Source organism: Barbus barbus, assembly GCF_936440315.1.
Source record: "Barbus barbus genome assembly, chromosome: 38".
In the NCBI taxonomy this organism is placed as follows: Eukaryota; Metazoa; Chordata; class Actinopteri; order Cypriniformes; family Cyprinidae; genus Barbus; species Barbus barbus.
In genome coordinates this window covers 4,262,400-4,280,552 of record NC_136716.1, presented here as the reverse complement: position 1 = coordinate 4,280,552, position 18,153 = coordinate 4,262,400, and the positions used below count along the sequence as shown (strand labels likewise).

At 37.0% G+C, this 18,153-nt stretch overlaps 2 protein-coding genes across 2 annotated transcripts; one reads left to right on the top strand and one right to left on the bottom strand.

Moving 5' to 3' along the window:
* The first annotated feature begins 399 nt into the window (after positions 1-399).
* LOC306857330 (homeobox protein Dlx4b-like) lies at positions 400-6,689 on the top strand. Its single transcript, XM_079397232.1, has 3 exons — positions 400-983; positions 2,077-2,270; positions 6,235-6,689. The coding sequence occupies exons 1-3, from the start codon at positions 662-664 to the stop codon at positions 6,484-6,486; spliced, it is 768 nt and encodes a 255-aa protein (XP_079253358.1). The 5' UTR covers positions 400-661; the 3' UTR covers positions 6,487-6,689.
* A 5,911-nt stretch (positions 6,690-12,600) lies between these two features.
* On the bottom strand, positions 12,601-15,841 carry LOC306858026 (homeobox protein Dlx3b-like). Its single transcript, XM_079398374.1, has 3 exons — positions 15,361-15,841; positions 14,490-14,674; positions 12,601-13,523 (listed from the first exon to the last, which is right to left on the bottom strand). The coding sequence occupies exons 1-3, from the start codon at positions 15,677-15,679 to the stop codon at positions 13,218-13,220; spliced, it is 810 nt and encodes a 269-aa protein (XP_079254500.1). The 5' UTR covers positions 15,680-15,841; the 3' UTR covers positions 12,601-13,217.
* Positions 15,842-18,153: the final 2,312 nt, after the last annotated feature.

Here is an 18,153-nt window from a genome sequence, read left to right as displayed (position 1 = left end):
GCCATCGTGTTTTCATGTTTTCACAAATGGTTTCACTTCTTTTCTAATCATTCTAATTACTAGCCTAATAATTGTGAAAATGTCCAATATCTTTTTAATGACAAATATTTGAATTAAAGCGAGTAATAACTATAGCCTACCCTCCATATGCAAGTGATTGACTGTAAAGCTGCATTGCATTGAAAGATTTTTGCCAATTATTGCTATAAATATTTTGTCGCTCTCTTTTCTTCCAAATAATTTATGTAAAGGTCGTTTTTATTTGAAGATCATTATTATGTGACATAATCGATATCAGGGCTCAGCATAATTCGATAGCAAATGCTCATCAACTTCATTTAGCTCTCCCAGGTGTCGCGTGACACACCAATCAGCGCGCGCTCTCGAAGAGCGCGAGTCAGTCAGAAACACGCAGCACCGTGAACCCGAGGTGCCTTAGACTACTGCGCGGTTCTGTCATGATTTAAGAAAGATAAACGCGTGTTCACCTGTGAGATTCGCTGCAGTGACTTTGGGAAATAAGTTTTCATTTAGACATTCGTGGTCGTTTGTTTTACCCCGGATTATTTTGGGATGGATCCGGTTCAAGATCTTTTTCGTGCGCAGTGAACGTTCAATGCAGCACTCAGACCATCATCGAGCTTTATGGACTTGACTGTTAATGATGTCTATGAGTTTCATGTCTGATGCGCGGAATAGTTCAGATCCTTCCAAAACAGCATTTTTAGAGTTCGGCCACGGACTTGCAAGCAACCAGCAGCATTTATCCGGATTCGCACACAATATTTACCCAGTACATGGATTGCACTCAGGCGGACACCTCCAGCACGATGCTCCATACCCTTCCAGCGCGTCCCATTACAGCCGGCCGCTGGGATACGCCTACCCCGGGCCGGTGAGCGCTCCTGCTGCGGGTGCTTACATGCCTTACCAGCCAAACAACCACATCAGTACTCTAGCGCACACGAGGGCTGAGGAGACGAGTGAGTATCCTCATGAAACGTCAAAGTGTGAGGTTTTGAGACAAGATTCTGTATATGCGTCTGTTTTGGTATTTGTAATCAAGTTTGCTAATGCACTTTTCAATATATCTACAGAATGCAATACGAAAAGAAAAGAAAACTTTATGCATGCATGTTTCATTATTTGATTAATATCTGTCATGGCTAATACATATTTATTGCATTTGTATCAGTAGCTAATTTAATGCACACTGCATTTTAAATAAATAACAGATCTAGTTGAAGAAAAAAGCACACATGGTCTAATTCATTTGAAAGGTTTCAGTGAACTCGGAGTAAATCAGTTGCAAATGGAAAACACAAAAGTCTGTGTATTGCAAGGTCCTGAGCTTTTATTTTAACAACTTTCATTCAAAAAACAAACAAAAAAAATTCTTAAGCTTTTTGGGGGATTTGTATTTTAATCTTAATTAACCTCGTTTTTCCTGGTAGGTCTCAAACTTGATTTAATTACTCTCAATTATTTTATTGATCTCTTACTTTGATTAATATCGAGATTGCACATTGTTCACACTGTAGCAGTTAATCGACATTAGAGATATACACACAATAATTGTAGGCTATATCCTTTGTTAAAATATATCTGTTATGTAATAACGCATGTAAATATTTAAAACTAGCCCAATAGATTATAGCTGCATGTAATAATGTGTAGCTACGTCCACCTTTGCCAGATACAACCTAATACTTTTTCAATAGTAATATTATTGAAGTAATTTAAATTCTTCCAAAAATGACGTTGTTATTATTATTATGGCTTTTGCATAATTCCATTGTTTGCTTTTAGGTTCAAGTTTAGGCTCTGTAGGCCTGTAAACTTTAAAGACTTTAACGCGACGTTAATTATGGTTTACTGATCTTAAAAATGATGACCCATTAATGTTCCCCCTAAAACACCTGATAAATCTCCTGTTTGGCTGCTGTAAATCAAACAGACGGTTCCAGCTGCGTCATAATTTATGATTTTTCTCACACAGTGCTCGTTTGCAGATATTTATCCTCAGCGTTTACTGTGTCATAATGCTGTCGTTTTATTTCGTCTGCATGCCTGAAGACCACGAAAAGCCAGCGGTCATTGAGAATGGTGAAATTCGCCTTAATGGCAAGGGGAAGAAGATCCGCAAACCGCGAACCATTTACTCCAGTGTTCAGCTGCAGGCGCTGCACCAGCGTTTCCAGCAGACCCAGTACCTCGCGCTGCCAGAGCGCGCCGACCTCGCTGCGAAACTGGGACTCACGCAAACACAGGTGAATGTCCAGCATCTTCCCTTCTGTTTGGGACCATACAACTGTAGCGTGTTCCTCCTGAGGCCTTGTTAATACGGCAGGAACACATTTTCTGTTGAGGAGAGCAGATGTGGAACAAGATTACGGGTTACATTAGGCTATATTAGGTCATGTACAGTATGATCTGTCGAAGAACCTCATTATGGCGTTTGTCATTTGTCCAGCTAACAGAGAACGTTCTCAGAATTTCCTTAACGTTCTGGCAGTGTTCCTTCAATGTTACGAACAAACGTAAATAGAACGTTTGTTCATTTGTTTATCTTTAATAATTTTCAAGCACAAAACATTATCTGTATCATTCATGAAAGGTTTTCTTTCTGGAACGCTTTAGTTGAACGTTCATCTAACGTTTTTTTTTTTAAGTTTCAGAATGTTCAGAGAGCATTCAAATGTAACGTTTCCATAATGTTTGCAAAATGATAACATGGAATATTCACTTAGCCTAATGTTGACACAAAGTCGTTTTTAGAACATTTTAAGAATTGGCCGTTTTAAATGTTCAGAGAACATTCAGAAATAATATTTTCTAACTTAATGTTAACAAAATGCTCATAGAACGTATTTCGTTAGCTGGGTGGGCTCTGTTCGTGAACCACAGGAAAACTATTTTTTGCGAAAAAAAAATAAATGTGCATTTTAGCATTTTCCATGTTATATGTTGTGTTAGGGTTGTCTCCAACACATTTAGACACCTGAAGCATGCATTGTAAAAAAAAAAAAAAAAAAAAAAGTTGAGCCAACTTAAAATTTTAAGGCAAGTTTATAAAACTAAAAATTGAGAACCTCCTACAAAAATAAGTTGAGAAAACTCAAAAATCTGCTGAAGCTGGTTGCCTTAAAATTTTAAGGCTTTTTTTTTTTACAGTGTGTAAGTATAAAGTAGTATTATTATTATAAAGTAAATATTGTTTAAAATGTCAAATCAAGTGGCATTTATATAGAAATATAGCACTAACTAACTTCTGTTAGCTTTGCGATTATTTGGTTATTGAAAAGTGCACTTGGTAGTGCAAATGTTCATAGTGTGATGAGCTGTGCTTGTGGTTACTCTGATAGGACGCCTGTGTGAACTTGAGAGTGAACTGACTTCATACACCCACTAAAAGTTACCAGCACACCAGTCATTTTGAAAGTGAAGTTACTTATGTGATAAAGGTCTAGCGTAATGCAACTGCAAATGCCATTTGGTTATATATTCCAATGCAATAATGTTCATGCATTTTTAAGCCAGGCTCAAGTGATCATATACCTCAAATACAAATGTCTGAAAGTAATTACGCTGAGGTGAGGCTTTAAGTCAGTATCATAATGGATGAACATCCAAATGAGACCATGATGAGTCAGTCAGTACTGGGTTTTGAGCATTTATGTGCTTTGTGTCATGTATACGCAAGTAGGCTGATTTGTTTCACTATTGTTAAAGCTAAGTGAGGATTTCATTTAATCCGACCTTTACTTTCATTTTTTAGTTAGCACACTAGCTTTTGTGTTCTTAGTCTTTACACTACGAGATAATATTTTATCCCAAGAATGATTTACGCTTGATTACTTAAGCCTTATGCTAAATAATAGATATTCAACCGCTCACTCATGTGATTGATTTCACGAAATACGGTCATTTCTGGGCCGGCAGAGGAGATGAATGTTAATGAGTTTTAGGGCCATTTGCTCAGTCAGAGCCCTTTGTATGCATTCTCTTAGGGAAAGCTAATTGATTTATAAGTCATATGCCTATGCTTGTTATGTTGATGTCACACCCATTAATGAGTTCCTTTTGGGTGGTGTTATGGACATTGATTTATTTTTATTAAAGTCCCTCCTGTTGACACACATGCAGGAATGAACAGTAAAATATTAAAGCATGCATGTGTATGTGTGTGGAGAAATATGGAAACCAAACATAAGCCTGGGTGCAGCCATATTGCCCATAAGCCTTCTCATTATTCTTGCACTGTTTTTCATTTACAGCTTTCCTTCTTCGTTTTTCTCCCTCCCTTTATATCTATGTTATACACTTGCCGCCCTTCGTGTGACAGGTTGCACCTAAATTTTGGCCATGGAGAATGAGTTCAATCTGTCTCTCAGCTCTCAGGGGTTTCCTGTCTGATTACGCCTCGGTCTTCCTGTCATCGGTTGACGAACGCTTCTTGCGTTCACCTCAGACAGTGGTTGCAAATTCACTTTTTGGAATTCAAACCTACTATAGTGATACAGAATGTATGCAATATTGGTGGCAGCGATTTGAAGTCCAGATCAGCGCTGCCAGTTTCCATTTGATCCATAAATGTGATTGAAGGCACATAAATAAGTGCCACACAGCACAAGTCCCTCTTTGCGCATATAACATAGGTCTGGAATCCATCACCTCACCATAAAAGCTGTTTGGCAAACCAATCATTGGAAATAAAAAAGAAAATCCTTTTTACATGTGTTTATTAAATCTGTTGACAGCCAAACTAATAACATTGTGTAAAAACCCAGTGCATAGATTTTGATTGTCTGAGGTTATGGAAACTCCATTAGGTGGGCTCTCTGACTCAGCCTTTCAGTGTGGCTGGTGTTTTTCACGCAGACGTTTAGCTGAATTCTTGCGAAGGCACAATTTCGGATCTCGTTCTTCAAGGTGATGCTAAATTGAGTCCACATTCTGGCAAAGGAACCATAAACTCCCACATCATTAAGGACACTTCTCAAACATTGTGTGCGAGTGTATTTGCAGTGAAATAAATAGATTTAAAGCTATACGAGATATTATAATTCCAGAAAACCTTCACCACTATAACCGTCTGGTCATAAAATAATAAAAACAGAAAAACAAAACAATTAAAACCTCAAGTGAAAGGGGTTCAAAAATTTAGCTAATAGATATAAGCATACTTGATTAATAACAGCACATTAAATGAAACGTTATGTTTAAATATGCAAAGCATGCATTATTTCATTAAATCTGCATTTATTTCCAGAAGAGAAATGTGAACATTTTTTTATTTCATTTTGTTGACAGAGGGGATCAACTTTTATCATTCCTTATATCAGAAAATACTGTTAACAGCTAAATTTTAGGAGTAAAATTTTATATAAATCCAGCAAATGAACAATCCGCTCTGTAAAAACCTTCAGAATATAGATTTCAGAACATTTGATGTATGTAAGTGCTGATGAAGTGAGTAAATGATGACAGAATTTTAATTTTTGTGCAGTGCATGAAAACGATACAAAAATTATGTCATTATTTACTCATTCTCAAGTTGTTCCAAACCTGTATGAGTTTCTTTGAAAGTATATTGGTTACCAAACAGTTGGCAGTAGTCATTGACTTCTTGACCATTGTATTTTTTCCATACTATGGTTGTCAGTGGCTACCGGCAACTGTTTGGTTACCAACATTCTTCAAAATATCTTCTTTTGTGTTCAACAGAAGAAGAAAAACTCATTCAGTTTTGAGGGTGAATAAATTATGAGAGAATTTTCATTTTTGAGTTAACCATCCCTTTAACGATTGGTGGGTGGTTTTAGTATCAATATGTACCGAATCCATGCTAAATGTATTCCTGATTCTTTTTATCAAAATCTGCCATGTAAACTCTCTGGAAGTCATTTCAGTTCAACTAAATCTAAGCATATTTTTATGCTGTGAATGTTGTTGTCAGACACATGCTTCACTGCCGTCATAAAAACGGCAGGGCGGAACAATTGCTGAGTACGTGTGTAATGAAACGCAGCAATGTCACTGAGTCCATCTCAACAAAGACCGTTCAAGCTGTCTAGCAAATTCTTCAGAGTGTCAATATCAACATAAAAAAAGGTGTCATAAAAATAGACCTCTGTCTTGAAAGTTGTTTGATAGATTGTACAAAATGTGGCCTGCATTCTTGTTGCAAGTATTGTAATGTTCTATTTTTTTTTTCTCTTCTGTTTGCTGAAGGTGAAGATATGGTTTCAAAACAAGCGCTCCAAGTATAAGAAGATCATGAAGCATGGCTCCAGTGGACCTGAAGGGGAGCTGCTTCACACCACCTCCTCATCTTCTCCATGCTCTCCGGGTCTCTCTCAGCTCTGGGAGGTCTCTATGGCCAACAAAGTGCCACCCATGCATCCCAGCAGTTATATGAACAATTACGGGCACTGGTATCCCCCGCACCACCAGGATCCTGTGCCCAGACCTCAGATGATGTGATTGAAATCGGAAACACAGAGCCAGAGAGACTCCATTCCGTGTTGACACCTGCCTGTGAAGGTTTTTTCCTTTACGATGTTCATATGTGTTTTATTGCTTAGTGTGACTGTGTTTTATTCCCCCTGACTCCCCTATTACACTTAGCTTTTCAACCTTTTCGGATCTTTTACAATGTGCTTGAAATAAAGGATTTATGAAAGGACAAAAGTATTACTGTGTTATGAATGATTTATAGAAATGTTGATATTTAAATTATGTCTGTAGAATGAAGGTTTGTTTGCATTTAAAAAAAAGGCCTGGTGCATTCACATGGTATGTAGCTTATTCAAAACAATATGAGCTTAGTATAATAATGCCAATCATTTTTCACAGCAATATTAATAATAAACGCGACTGAAATAGATCAATGTAGACCTATAAATTAGCCTTGTGGAATAAATAGCAAAAATAGTACAGAGCTAATGAGATTTTTGAGATTAAAGGAAGCTGCCAAAATATGTAATTACACCAATTATATCAATACATCACTTATAAATTCACAGATGTCCAGGCAGCGTCTGTATGGATTTTCGTTTTCCCGTTGTCCAGGTGTGGGAAAACTAGAGATTTATGAATTATTTATGATCAAGGCATGATGAATGTAAGACGATCAGTTTTTATTCGTTCTGAGCGCTTGTTTAGCCTACTTTAAATATGAATGGAATTATGACTTGTTTTAAATTATCGTATGGTTTTGTATAGACATATCTGATATTATCTACTACAAAATAGCAAAAATGTCAGTACGTTAAACGCTGTATCCAGAAGTACACACACAAAAATCCTTCAGGTCCAGAGAATCCGATTTAAATCAATTTCATTTTGGAAATATTGCCAGTGTAATTGTTCTGCTTTTTTGCAGACAGAAATTGCGCGAACAGCTGGATAGATGAGCTAACAGCTGAATTATGAATAACCAATAACAATTAGATGCTCAATGCAGCAGAAAAGTTGGATTTTGAAGTTTCTATTCAAATAGGCTACCTTTAATATCTTATTTAGTCAGAATCATAGAAATACAATTTGACCAATTCAATTATAAATATGCGGCTATCGAATTTCAAGACGTTTGTTGGCCTAACAAATCAGCAAACATCTGCTTTTCCACTGCTCGTTTTCCTCCTTTCGAAAGTAAAAGTAATTAAAAGTACTGATTGAATCGATGTCGTGATGCCACCATGATAAATCACCACAACATTCAATCAAATGCAGGAGAGAAAACCTGATTAAACGTACATTTCAGTGCTTAAACAAGATATTTGTGTTACTTACGCATCCCTAATTACGCTGATGCTCATTTAATGTGATTTCACCATGATTTATGGTGTGTTTTTTTTCCTGTCGTGATTGTTTACAGGAGATAGGTTTCGTATCCATTCATTTTGCGTCTAAAGAGGTAGAAAAACTCAACGCGACTTTTTGTTATTTAGGGTTCTCGCATAGAAGTTCCATTCTTGGTTCCTCAAAGAACCGTTAGGTCAAAAGTTCTTAAAAATAATTTTTGTAGGATATATATATATATATATACATATATATATATAAGTAGGCTAAAGGTTTTAGGCCTTTGCAAAGCAAAAACGCATCAATAAAGATCATGAACCATCACAAAATAAAGGGTGCAATAAAGATGCCACCTGGAGAAATGCAGGGGCCACTTGACCTGACTTTGACCCGGCTCACTCAACAGGGTCTTGTCTAAACAGCCTTGTTTAAACAGGCATATTACAAAGCATCTCTGTCATTTCAAGCTCTTCAGATCCAACGCAATTCAGCATGGTGTGGGGCTTTTTTTTTCCAGCTTGGAATAAATCAGGTTTTAATCAGTCACAAACTGCAAATAATGTAAATTAAATTGCTGAGTGGATTTTATTATATGCCCTATTATAAGATAAAATAATGCCTGCCACATGCAACTCTCATGCACAGAACAATAATGACAAAATTCTTCCAAAACCTTTTACTGCACAAAACTCTTAATATCTTGTACAATAATACGCATTTATGAGCCTCTGCAACATCTGTGGGAGATTTACTGCGATGACTCTACAGTCCCACAATCAGTATTTTCTTGCTTACTTCCACAGTCCTAGTCGGAATCACTAGCGCAGAGACACTTACCTGCTCTCCCTCAATAGGTGACAAACCATGCTTCTGTAAATGGAAACCGTCTCTCTGCACTTAAAGTATGGAATGATTTTAACATGCACCTCTTTATATACTCCCATCCCAGAGTTTGATTTGTGGAGTTTATGTTGCTCCGTTTAGATGACAGTCATGGGAAGAGAAGACAAGTGTTTTTGAATGAAGCAGCAAGCCCTCACAAGGGAAATTATAGGCAATTTTACATCTCGAGATTAGAATAATGGGTGCTCAAGTCAGACAAGCAGAGAAAATGGGCTTTCAAACAGTGCAATTACGTGGGAAGCTGATTTGGGAGAGCACTAAAGGGTAATGGGATGGACTGATAGTGGTTAAAAGAGATTTCCAGCACTTCGAGGTGCCTGGTGAGCTCTAATTGTGGTGCATCAGTGTTTGCGGCGAATGGATTCAGAGGCCTGGAGGAGATTTGAAGGACAATGAAACCAGTTCCCGAAATCTTCCCCGGTTTGTGGGGTGAAAGAGAGTTCAGTGGTTCACAGCTGTCAAGAAAACCTCTCTCATTTGATCTTATTTACATTTGGAGCAGAACGATGCTGCTGAGTGAAGCCTGCGGACCCGGGCTTTGAGCGGGTGTCAGGCAGCTGCCCTCTGTCTTTACATGGCAACACATGCATGTCCCAACCGCAGTTGACCTCCTGTTCAACCACCCCAGAGGCCTCCGGTGCCATTTTTTGGATACGGTTTCTCGTCAAACACGTAAAGATTGGCCCTGCCTATCTTTATTTAGGTGATGCGGTGCACTGAATCGTAGTATCATGTTCAAGTTCAACAGTTCAGGCACGGACGGAACACACGGGGCCGAGGTGACCATGTTAGCCCACACACCCCGCTTGGCTACGGGTTTCTCTGAGTGAGCGATGCGTCCCAAGACGACGCCACCTAGATCATAGCCCGTAATTGAAGGCCACACACCACGAACAAGCCCAACGGAAAACAGATACGTTACATATGGCCCAACTACAACTGCAAATATTGTATCAAACAGATAGCAGCCGTTTCTTTATGGACCCTATGGCATATCTACCTCACATGAAAGTGGTAAACACATTAGAGGGGATAAAATGTCTTAGGGTTTGAGCTATGGCCATTGTATACAGATGACGGGATTATCATGTTTTAAGGAGAACTAAGTGGCCTGACAGGTTTTAGGTGTGAATATGACTCTTTCTTCTCTATTGGAGGTAGGAGAGTAACTCAATCGCATGCAACAGCGAGGCGGGTATTATAAGAACTTCATGACTAATTCCATAGCTATGAAATGCCCAGAAATGACTCACAGTTAACCAACCAACCATCGTAACCATCTCGATCTATTATGCTATTAATCTAACTACAGTGGCATCTCACGTTTTTTCTTTTCATCCCTGTCAGCATCAGCATCCACATCCACCGATGCTTTGGATATCACAGTGGTATTTTTGGATGCAAGATTTACAGTGCTGGTCACGCAGATGGACTGTTTATGCTTCTTGTTACTAAAGCTACAACGGTTGCTGTTAAACAGAATGAAGAATTACGTGTGAAACATCTCAGAAAATTTGGAAGCACTTTATTTCCATAAAATTCCAAATGGGGGTTTTCAAACCATTTTTGATTCCTTGAAGAGTTTTTCACTGAAAAGTTCTTAAATTAACTATTTTTGGTTCACCTTTCAGTGAAAAGTTCTTAAAGGAACCATTTTTCCTAGTGTGAAGAACATTTAAAACATCTAAATAACCTTTTTTCCCTATAAAGGTTCTACGTGGAACTCCCAATACAGAATCTTTATTTTTAAGAGAATATTTGGCTTTTCCCAACTTTTTGTCCTAAAGAAGCACTAGTGCTGTGTTTGCCACGAGGTCCATGTGAGAGCCCACAAACTACTCATCTCCATATTCATATTCCCAAGAGAATGGTGGAGACATTGATATTCCAATATCATACTTCATAGGAGACGTTGAAAATACATTAAACCATAAACACGTGGAACCAATCTTGGAAAAAAGTCTGTTCTAAAATACATCACTGGTGAATAAAAAATAATATAATATATACCTCTATTTGCATATAGATCTATTTAGGATTCCAGTCGTGAAAATTCAACTTATTTTCATATTGGATCACGTTTTAGTCACAGTCCGCGTAATGGGGTTGAATGATGAACCGCATTAGCGGTTAGTCGTATGATTCCTGCATGAAACCAGATTATTTATGGTTTCTGTGGTTCAAATTATGGTTTTGCGCCCATTCCACGTCAAACCAAAGGGCATGTTGCACGACCTACAAACTTGAATGAAGTCTGTTTTCCACAGTCATGGGACAAGAAGCCGAGATTTTGAATGTCTTTCATCATACGTCGCTTTTGGTTAATTAATTAAACTACATAAAGCACAAGGTGTTCAGACAACACCTAACAATTAAAATTTTCTGAAGGTCTGATATGCGTACCGTCTGTTTTTTTGTTTTTGTTTTTTGGTTTGTTTGTTTTCTTAATTATTATTATCATTAAATTTAATTGGCAGTTGTAATTAAAAACACAAAAAAGCCGAAAGTAAAGAAGCTGTCTGAGACAGCACAAAAGATGAACGTATGATGTTAACGGAACACTACGTGCTAGGCCTGCGTGCGTGCGTTTAATTATACAGGCATGAAGCTTAAGTAATGCATGACATCTTTATCATTTCGATTTTAGTCAGGGTAACACTTTACATAATAATATCATTTAAACATGAACCAATTTTCCATTACACGATTATTAACAGATCATTAATGTAGGCGACACTAAAATAATTAGCAAAGTCGTGAAACCAATTTCCAGTTTCATTAATGAATGTAGCCTTATGTAGGCCAACGATTGTATGATGCAGTCTTTACTATAAATTGTTACCCAAAACTTAAATCAAAGAGCACATAAAACGACCATTGTCTCTTTTTTTCATTGTATTTTTTTTTTCATTCTTTTCGTCATTCCATTTGTTTTTTGGCACCTAAAAAGCCTGTGTATTAAAGCCTCATGACGGATAATATAATTTTGTTCACACCTAATTTCTGCGTGATGCTTTGGCATCGGCTGGGCGATTTCTAGCCAACTTCCTTGAATAAACATCAACAACACATGTTTTCAGTAGGACTTACAGGAAATCAATTCTTCCAGAAAACATCTGATGCTGGTAAACTCCAGACCACCAGAAACACACCAACCCAGACATACCTGAGACCGCGCAAACCTTTTCACATTCTAACTCAATTTGTTGTCTAAGAGACAAAAGCGTAAAATAAACAAAACATGTAACTATATGGATGCATTCTACGTGGAAGTTGAGTTAAAAATACTCAAAATTCGAATGGACAGGAGCTTTGAATGTGTTTGCCTATAGGCTATTTATCTGGATATTCTACGTGCACTATTACATAAAAAGGTCTTAAATATGTAGGCCTATTGGTATGAAAAAGAAACCAAAACCTTGGAAGGGTGGAATCTGGTATGGGAACATGTTAAATGCCTGCTTTGAAATACCGTCGCTCTCTAATTTGAATATACCTGTAGGAACCTCTTGGGGTTTTTCTTGGCCTGCGTCTGATGCCTTTGTTTGCCCTGTGGATTCTTGTTGTGACCGACTATCCCTAAAGCTCAAGGCTTTATTTCAGTAGTCACCCCCTCCTTCGCTGTTATCTGCCAACAGAATACTAATAAAATCCATTGACTCCAACATGTCTGCTCGCCTGTCGCCTCCTACAGCCTCTTTGCACGCAGCCCTACCAGGCTTATGCATGCAAACTCATCACAAAATAACATCTGTCTGACTTAACCCTTTCCTAAGAGTCCAAACAGTGCGATATCACTGCAAACCTTAGATTTGTAAATCATTTGGAATTGTGCAACTCATAAAGACAGGCTGTGGCAGAAAGCAAACAGAGCAAACGAGGAAATATTTTCAATTCGCATTTATTCAGTTTGACAGAATAACAATAAAACTACTTACAGGAATATAAAATGGTTCGAGCACCAGCGTGCAGTCTCTGTCTCTCGAAGTAACACGAATTTAGTGGTTCTGTTATTTTTTTTTAACACATTATGTACAGCTTTCAACATTTTGTACAAGTCTATATAACTTATGTCCTGAGTCTCTGATGCACGCGCAACACCAGCCCACATTGTGGGTGATGAGGCTGATAACGAAACAAATTGGGGTTCAATCGTTCTTTAAAACATTTTTAATATTCACCTGTCAATGAACAAAACGTGAAAATAAAGGAAGTCATAAAACATAATAATTTAAAACCACTCTAAACTTCCTTTACATTGTTTAACCTACACCTATGTGCATATCAAATAGGTCTGAGTAGCCGGGACACATTGAAACATTGTTGTTATTATTAATATTACACTACTGTTATTTCAACACAAAGCATTCATCTCGACATATATGCGTTTAAACAGACCACAAAATGCCAACACAGGTGTGATACTCGCGGAGCATCTCTCAGCTTATGTATATTGAGTTTTTCAAAAGTCCTTTCCCTCTTATATTAAACTCTTCTATTAGTGTCCATTAATACACGGCCCCCACGCTCTGTGGTGGTCCTGGGTGGTGCACTGGATGCTGTAAATGTGATCCCTGCTGGTACCAGTGATTGCTGTAATCTTCCATGTAGGGGGGTGTGGAACTGAGGGGTGGCTGGGGGATCTGTCCCCGGTTGACCTGGCTAGAGTGCGCGCTACTGTCCCAAACAGCCGGGGATGGAGGCGAGTTGCAGGCCATGGAGTCGCTGGCGTTCGGGCTGTGCTCCAGCGGAACCTCGCCGTTCTTGTAAAGTTTCTTGAACTTGGATCTCCGGTTCTGGAACCAGATTTTGACCTGTTCAAAAAAAAAATACGATTCATGTTAGTTTTCTTTTGGACATTGAAAACAATATTAACTCAAATGAATCGCTTAAATGTAATTGCTGCCTTAAATTTTGACAAGAAAACTAAAATGGTGCAAAAATATTTCACTTTGAACTGGTTAAGAAAGGTTTGGGGGATCAGGGGCTTAAATCCCCCGCAAAGAAACAAAACGATAGGAGATCTTGGTACATGTATTATTATTTATTTGTGTACAAAACAACATGGTTTGATCATTTTAGTAGTATTTTGAAAATATAAATTATAAGTTAGTCTACACTTTCGATAAATAGGGTAGACAATAATGAAAAGATGTTAAAGGGGGTAATCATTTAACAAAAACTAACTTCTGAAGTTTTTTGACCATTTATTTTGTGTGTAACATAATTATACTTGTATCACTAATATATGACAAACATTTTCGTGTTTAAAATTCTTTTAGACAGACTGCGTCACGAAAATACCTTTAAGCTACATTCATATAATTTTAAAATCCTTAACAAAGCCGAAATTACTTAGAACTCTAATGATGACTTTTTATTTTAATTTTAATTGTATTTCTTTTTTTTTACAGTGCACATAGGCATAAAATAAGAGGTTGATTTGTCATGTCCTGTCTATAACACTTTGCATGGCGATATATTTTGAAAGCATAACGAAATAAAGTGATTTCCACATATTTTTGTTGCAAACACTGCAAATAAATAACAATTATTAATTTATTAATTACGTAAAAATATGAGCAATAACATTTCAACACATCTGACATGAGCAATGTTTTATGACCTGATAAGCTTGCTACTTCTCTTTATCTCAGTGTGCTCAGTGTCAGGGATAGAAGTTTAAGAAATCACTCAAAGCTGTTAACGCAATGTCAAGTGGCAGCCTAGTAATGAATTATGTTAACAGAACTGTAGATGAATTTGAGCTCCAGTATTACCTGTGTCTGCGTGAGCCCCAGCTGTGCGGCGAGCTCGGCTCTCTCCGGCAGCGCCAGATACTGCGCCTTCTGGAAGCGGCGCTGCAGCGCGGCGAGCTGGTAACTCGAGTAGATGGTGCGCGGCTTGCGGATTTTCTTGGGTTTTCCGTTTACCATCCGAACTTCAGTCTCTGGTTCTTCTTTGACTGGAAAGAATAAAATTATACACCACGTTAAGGCAAAGTAAGATTGTCACAGGATCTAAAAGAAAACAGAAAGCCGATTGGTTTCATTTTGGGATTGTGACGCAAATAAAAAAAGACAATCAAATGCATGCATTAAACAAATCTGCTTCTTATAAAGTATACAAGCGACATTATATGAGTACAATAAAATGTATGTCAGCTGTGGCAGGCAGTATCAGATAAAGAAATGTCAATTTGAGAAATAAATAGGCCTACTTCAACAATAAAATATACCGTGACATCTAGCCTAGACTCAGCACCGAGTAATAATGATTAATCACGTTAGAGATGCAATAAAAATGTCATAATTGTTTTACAGCGACCGCAAGCCTCGTCATAAAGTAGAGTCAACTTTCTACCCTGCTTAATATATTTTATGTACAACGATCCTTTAAATAAATGTATTTATGCGATGATAATACAGAGTAACATGCTCAAAACTAATTAAAGAACTCTAAATAATTAATAGTTTTTTGAGAAACGCGAAGTTATAGGCTTCTCAGAAATCGAGCCGCTCAAAACTATTTTTATCATCTTTAGAAGATGCCTATTTTACACCGATATTAAGAAGAAAAATGCCTATAGACCACCTCTGGCATATTAAAAATAAAATAAAATAAAATAAAATAAATATTTCAAACTCTCACCTGCGCTTTGTGGTGGCGTCTGCAGGTCTCTGTTGTAATGTCCGTATTGTCTGTAAGTATTGTAAGGGTACTCTGTCTTGGTGGGGTAAGGTCCGGTTGATGTCCCCATCCCTGACAGATTAAACTGATGATATGAATTCATCTGTTGATGGTATGGAGGACTCTGGTAGTATTCGTGATGGCTGCTGTAATAACCCATGTCTGTGGCCGATGACTCTGGAAGAGTCGGAGAGTCCTTAGAAGTCGGATGGCAACTCATAGAGCCTGAAAGATCGGTTGAAATACCGGGTATCTTCCTGTCGTATGTCGATCCACTCATCCTTTAGAGGGGAAAACAAAACAACAACGATCGTCCACTTTATTTCCAGGGCAGACTTGAACAAAACATGCAGACATTTAGTTCAGGACGCAGCTTGTAACACAAAATCCTCGATGAGCTGCTTTCTCTAACTCCCTCGGTTGAAGCACTGAAGGTAATGGCAGGGATCTAGTATGAGAAACTCTGAATTATAGGCAACATGGGTGGACGCTTTGCTCCTATTGGCTCCTCGCTTCTCTGTTTTTTCTCTCTCCAGCCCTGAGGGCGAAGCAAAAACTGTTCTCCGCCTCGCGCCTTAACGTCTCCAAACTTCAGCATTTGGGGATTTCGGCTGTTATAGTGATAATAAAGGTGCGAAATGTTGCAGACATATTAGTACAGTTGCAGTGATGTAGGTTGAGCGTCTGTGCAAGTTATTGTTTTCTCGTTGCATTAAAAAAAACTACATTAAAATGTATAGAACTGTTTTTTTTTTTTTTTTTTGGTAGCCTAAAAATTATTTTTTATGTGAATGACACTTCAAATTAGAACCAAAAACTTAAAAATGAACTGTTTTAAGTTTCACAACAAGTAATATATATATAGTGTACTTGTGCTTTAAAGAACCAAGAAAGCAATATACTTAGTCTATCTGAAGAAGCTGTAATGTAACGTTTCTAGCCAACTTGAGAAGCTTAAACTAGTTCTTGACAAGAAAATGGTTCTTTGCTCAACCAAAGCTGCTGCAAAAAAACATTCAATAATATTTCAATATATAATCATGTATGTGGAAGACCAGACGTGGCTGTTTTAAATCTTAAATACAAACAATAATTGATTTGTAAATGTAACGAAAGATTAACCATGGCTGAAAATCACTGTAGGCCTACTGCTGGAGACATTCTAATCTCATCAGTTCGCTCTTTTCTGATTGAGAATGGCTTTGGTGAAAGAGGTTGGAGGAGTGTATCTGCCCCACTGATCACCCCTGCGGCTCTCACTTGTGTGTCCTCTTTATTAGGGCAAGGCGTGGTACCAGAAGTAACCTCTAGCACCCAAATAACCTTTATCAGCCACTGGCCTATAAATGTAAACGAGGAATAGAGGATGAGCCGACCTGTTTACTGCTGCTCGTTGTTTTATTGTGAGTAGCGTATGCAAATGCTGTGCACCTGAACGCACTGTTTGACGGTAAACGTGCTCCTCCATGTGTGAACTTCAGCCGCAAGACATCGGTTTCAGTCGTGGCTTGTAGTCAAATTCCATAAAGTCTTTTGAGAGACATGCAAACCATTCTTGAGATCCGGGACATTCTGTCCGATGTCAGTGTCTGGTCTGGTAGTTTTATTAAAAATAAATTATAAATAAATTCAATTGTAAATAAATAAATGTTTTTTATTAAGTCAAGCATATAATCGGTTTTGCGGAGCTAATGCATCAAAACATTCAAATCACCATCATTAGCCTACTGTTTTTATTTGAAATTGGTAGCCTTTGCATACATTCAAATCAAAATGTATTGGATACATAATGTGACATTAATATTGCTTTGTAGTAGTAGTTGTGTTTTCAATTCAAAGTCCTAGGGATCCAGGCATGTTACAGGGTTGTGGTAGTGTTTGGTGTGATACTGCCTCCTTGTGGCTATACTGCAATAATTCATTACTGTTCCAGATGGTAATTAGTTATATTCCTCCTTAAGTAAACGGGACTGAATATTGTATGAAAGATCCCATTTCTGCTAAAGGCCTTTATTTGCAGGAGAGTCCTGATTTTAAAATCAATAGGCAACTACCGTCATATTTTAATTTATTACATTTAATGATTATTTTAATATTATAGACTATTTATTATTCTTTATTAATAGTTAATGATGTCCTACGCATTTACTTATTAGTTTAAAATGTAATATTATTATTATTACGTCATATTTTAATTTATTACATTTAATTATAATTTTTTTATTATTGTTTATTAAGAATTATTTTTATTAATAGTTAATGATGTCCTAAGCATTCACTGATTGGTTTAAAATGTATTATTATTATTATTATTATTATTTTATTAGACTGAATCTACCTTACTACACAGTGAAAACCAGGGTTGTCGTGGTAAAACTAAAAATATAAAAATATATATTTTTGTTACTAGAAATATAATAAATGTTAAGTAAGTTGTAATAAAAACATATTTTATTTAACATTTTTCATTTTCATTTAACTTGTATGTAAAATAAGTAAAAATTCATTTAAATTAAAAATTTAAATTATATACACGTTATAAACTAACAATAAATAATAAAAACGACAAAAATGCACAACAAAATTACTAAAGCAATAACTAATGAAAATGGATAATACAAAAATAAAAAATTCTAATATTTCTCAATGATGCAAAAATAACTCATATTTTAACTAATAACTCATCAGAAACAGATTTTTTTGAAGCAGTAAAAAAAAAACATTATTGAAGTTCATTATTGAAAAATACTATTT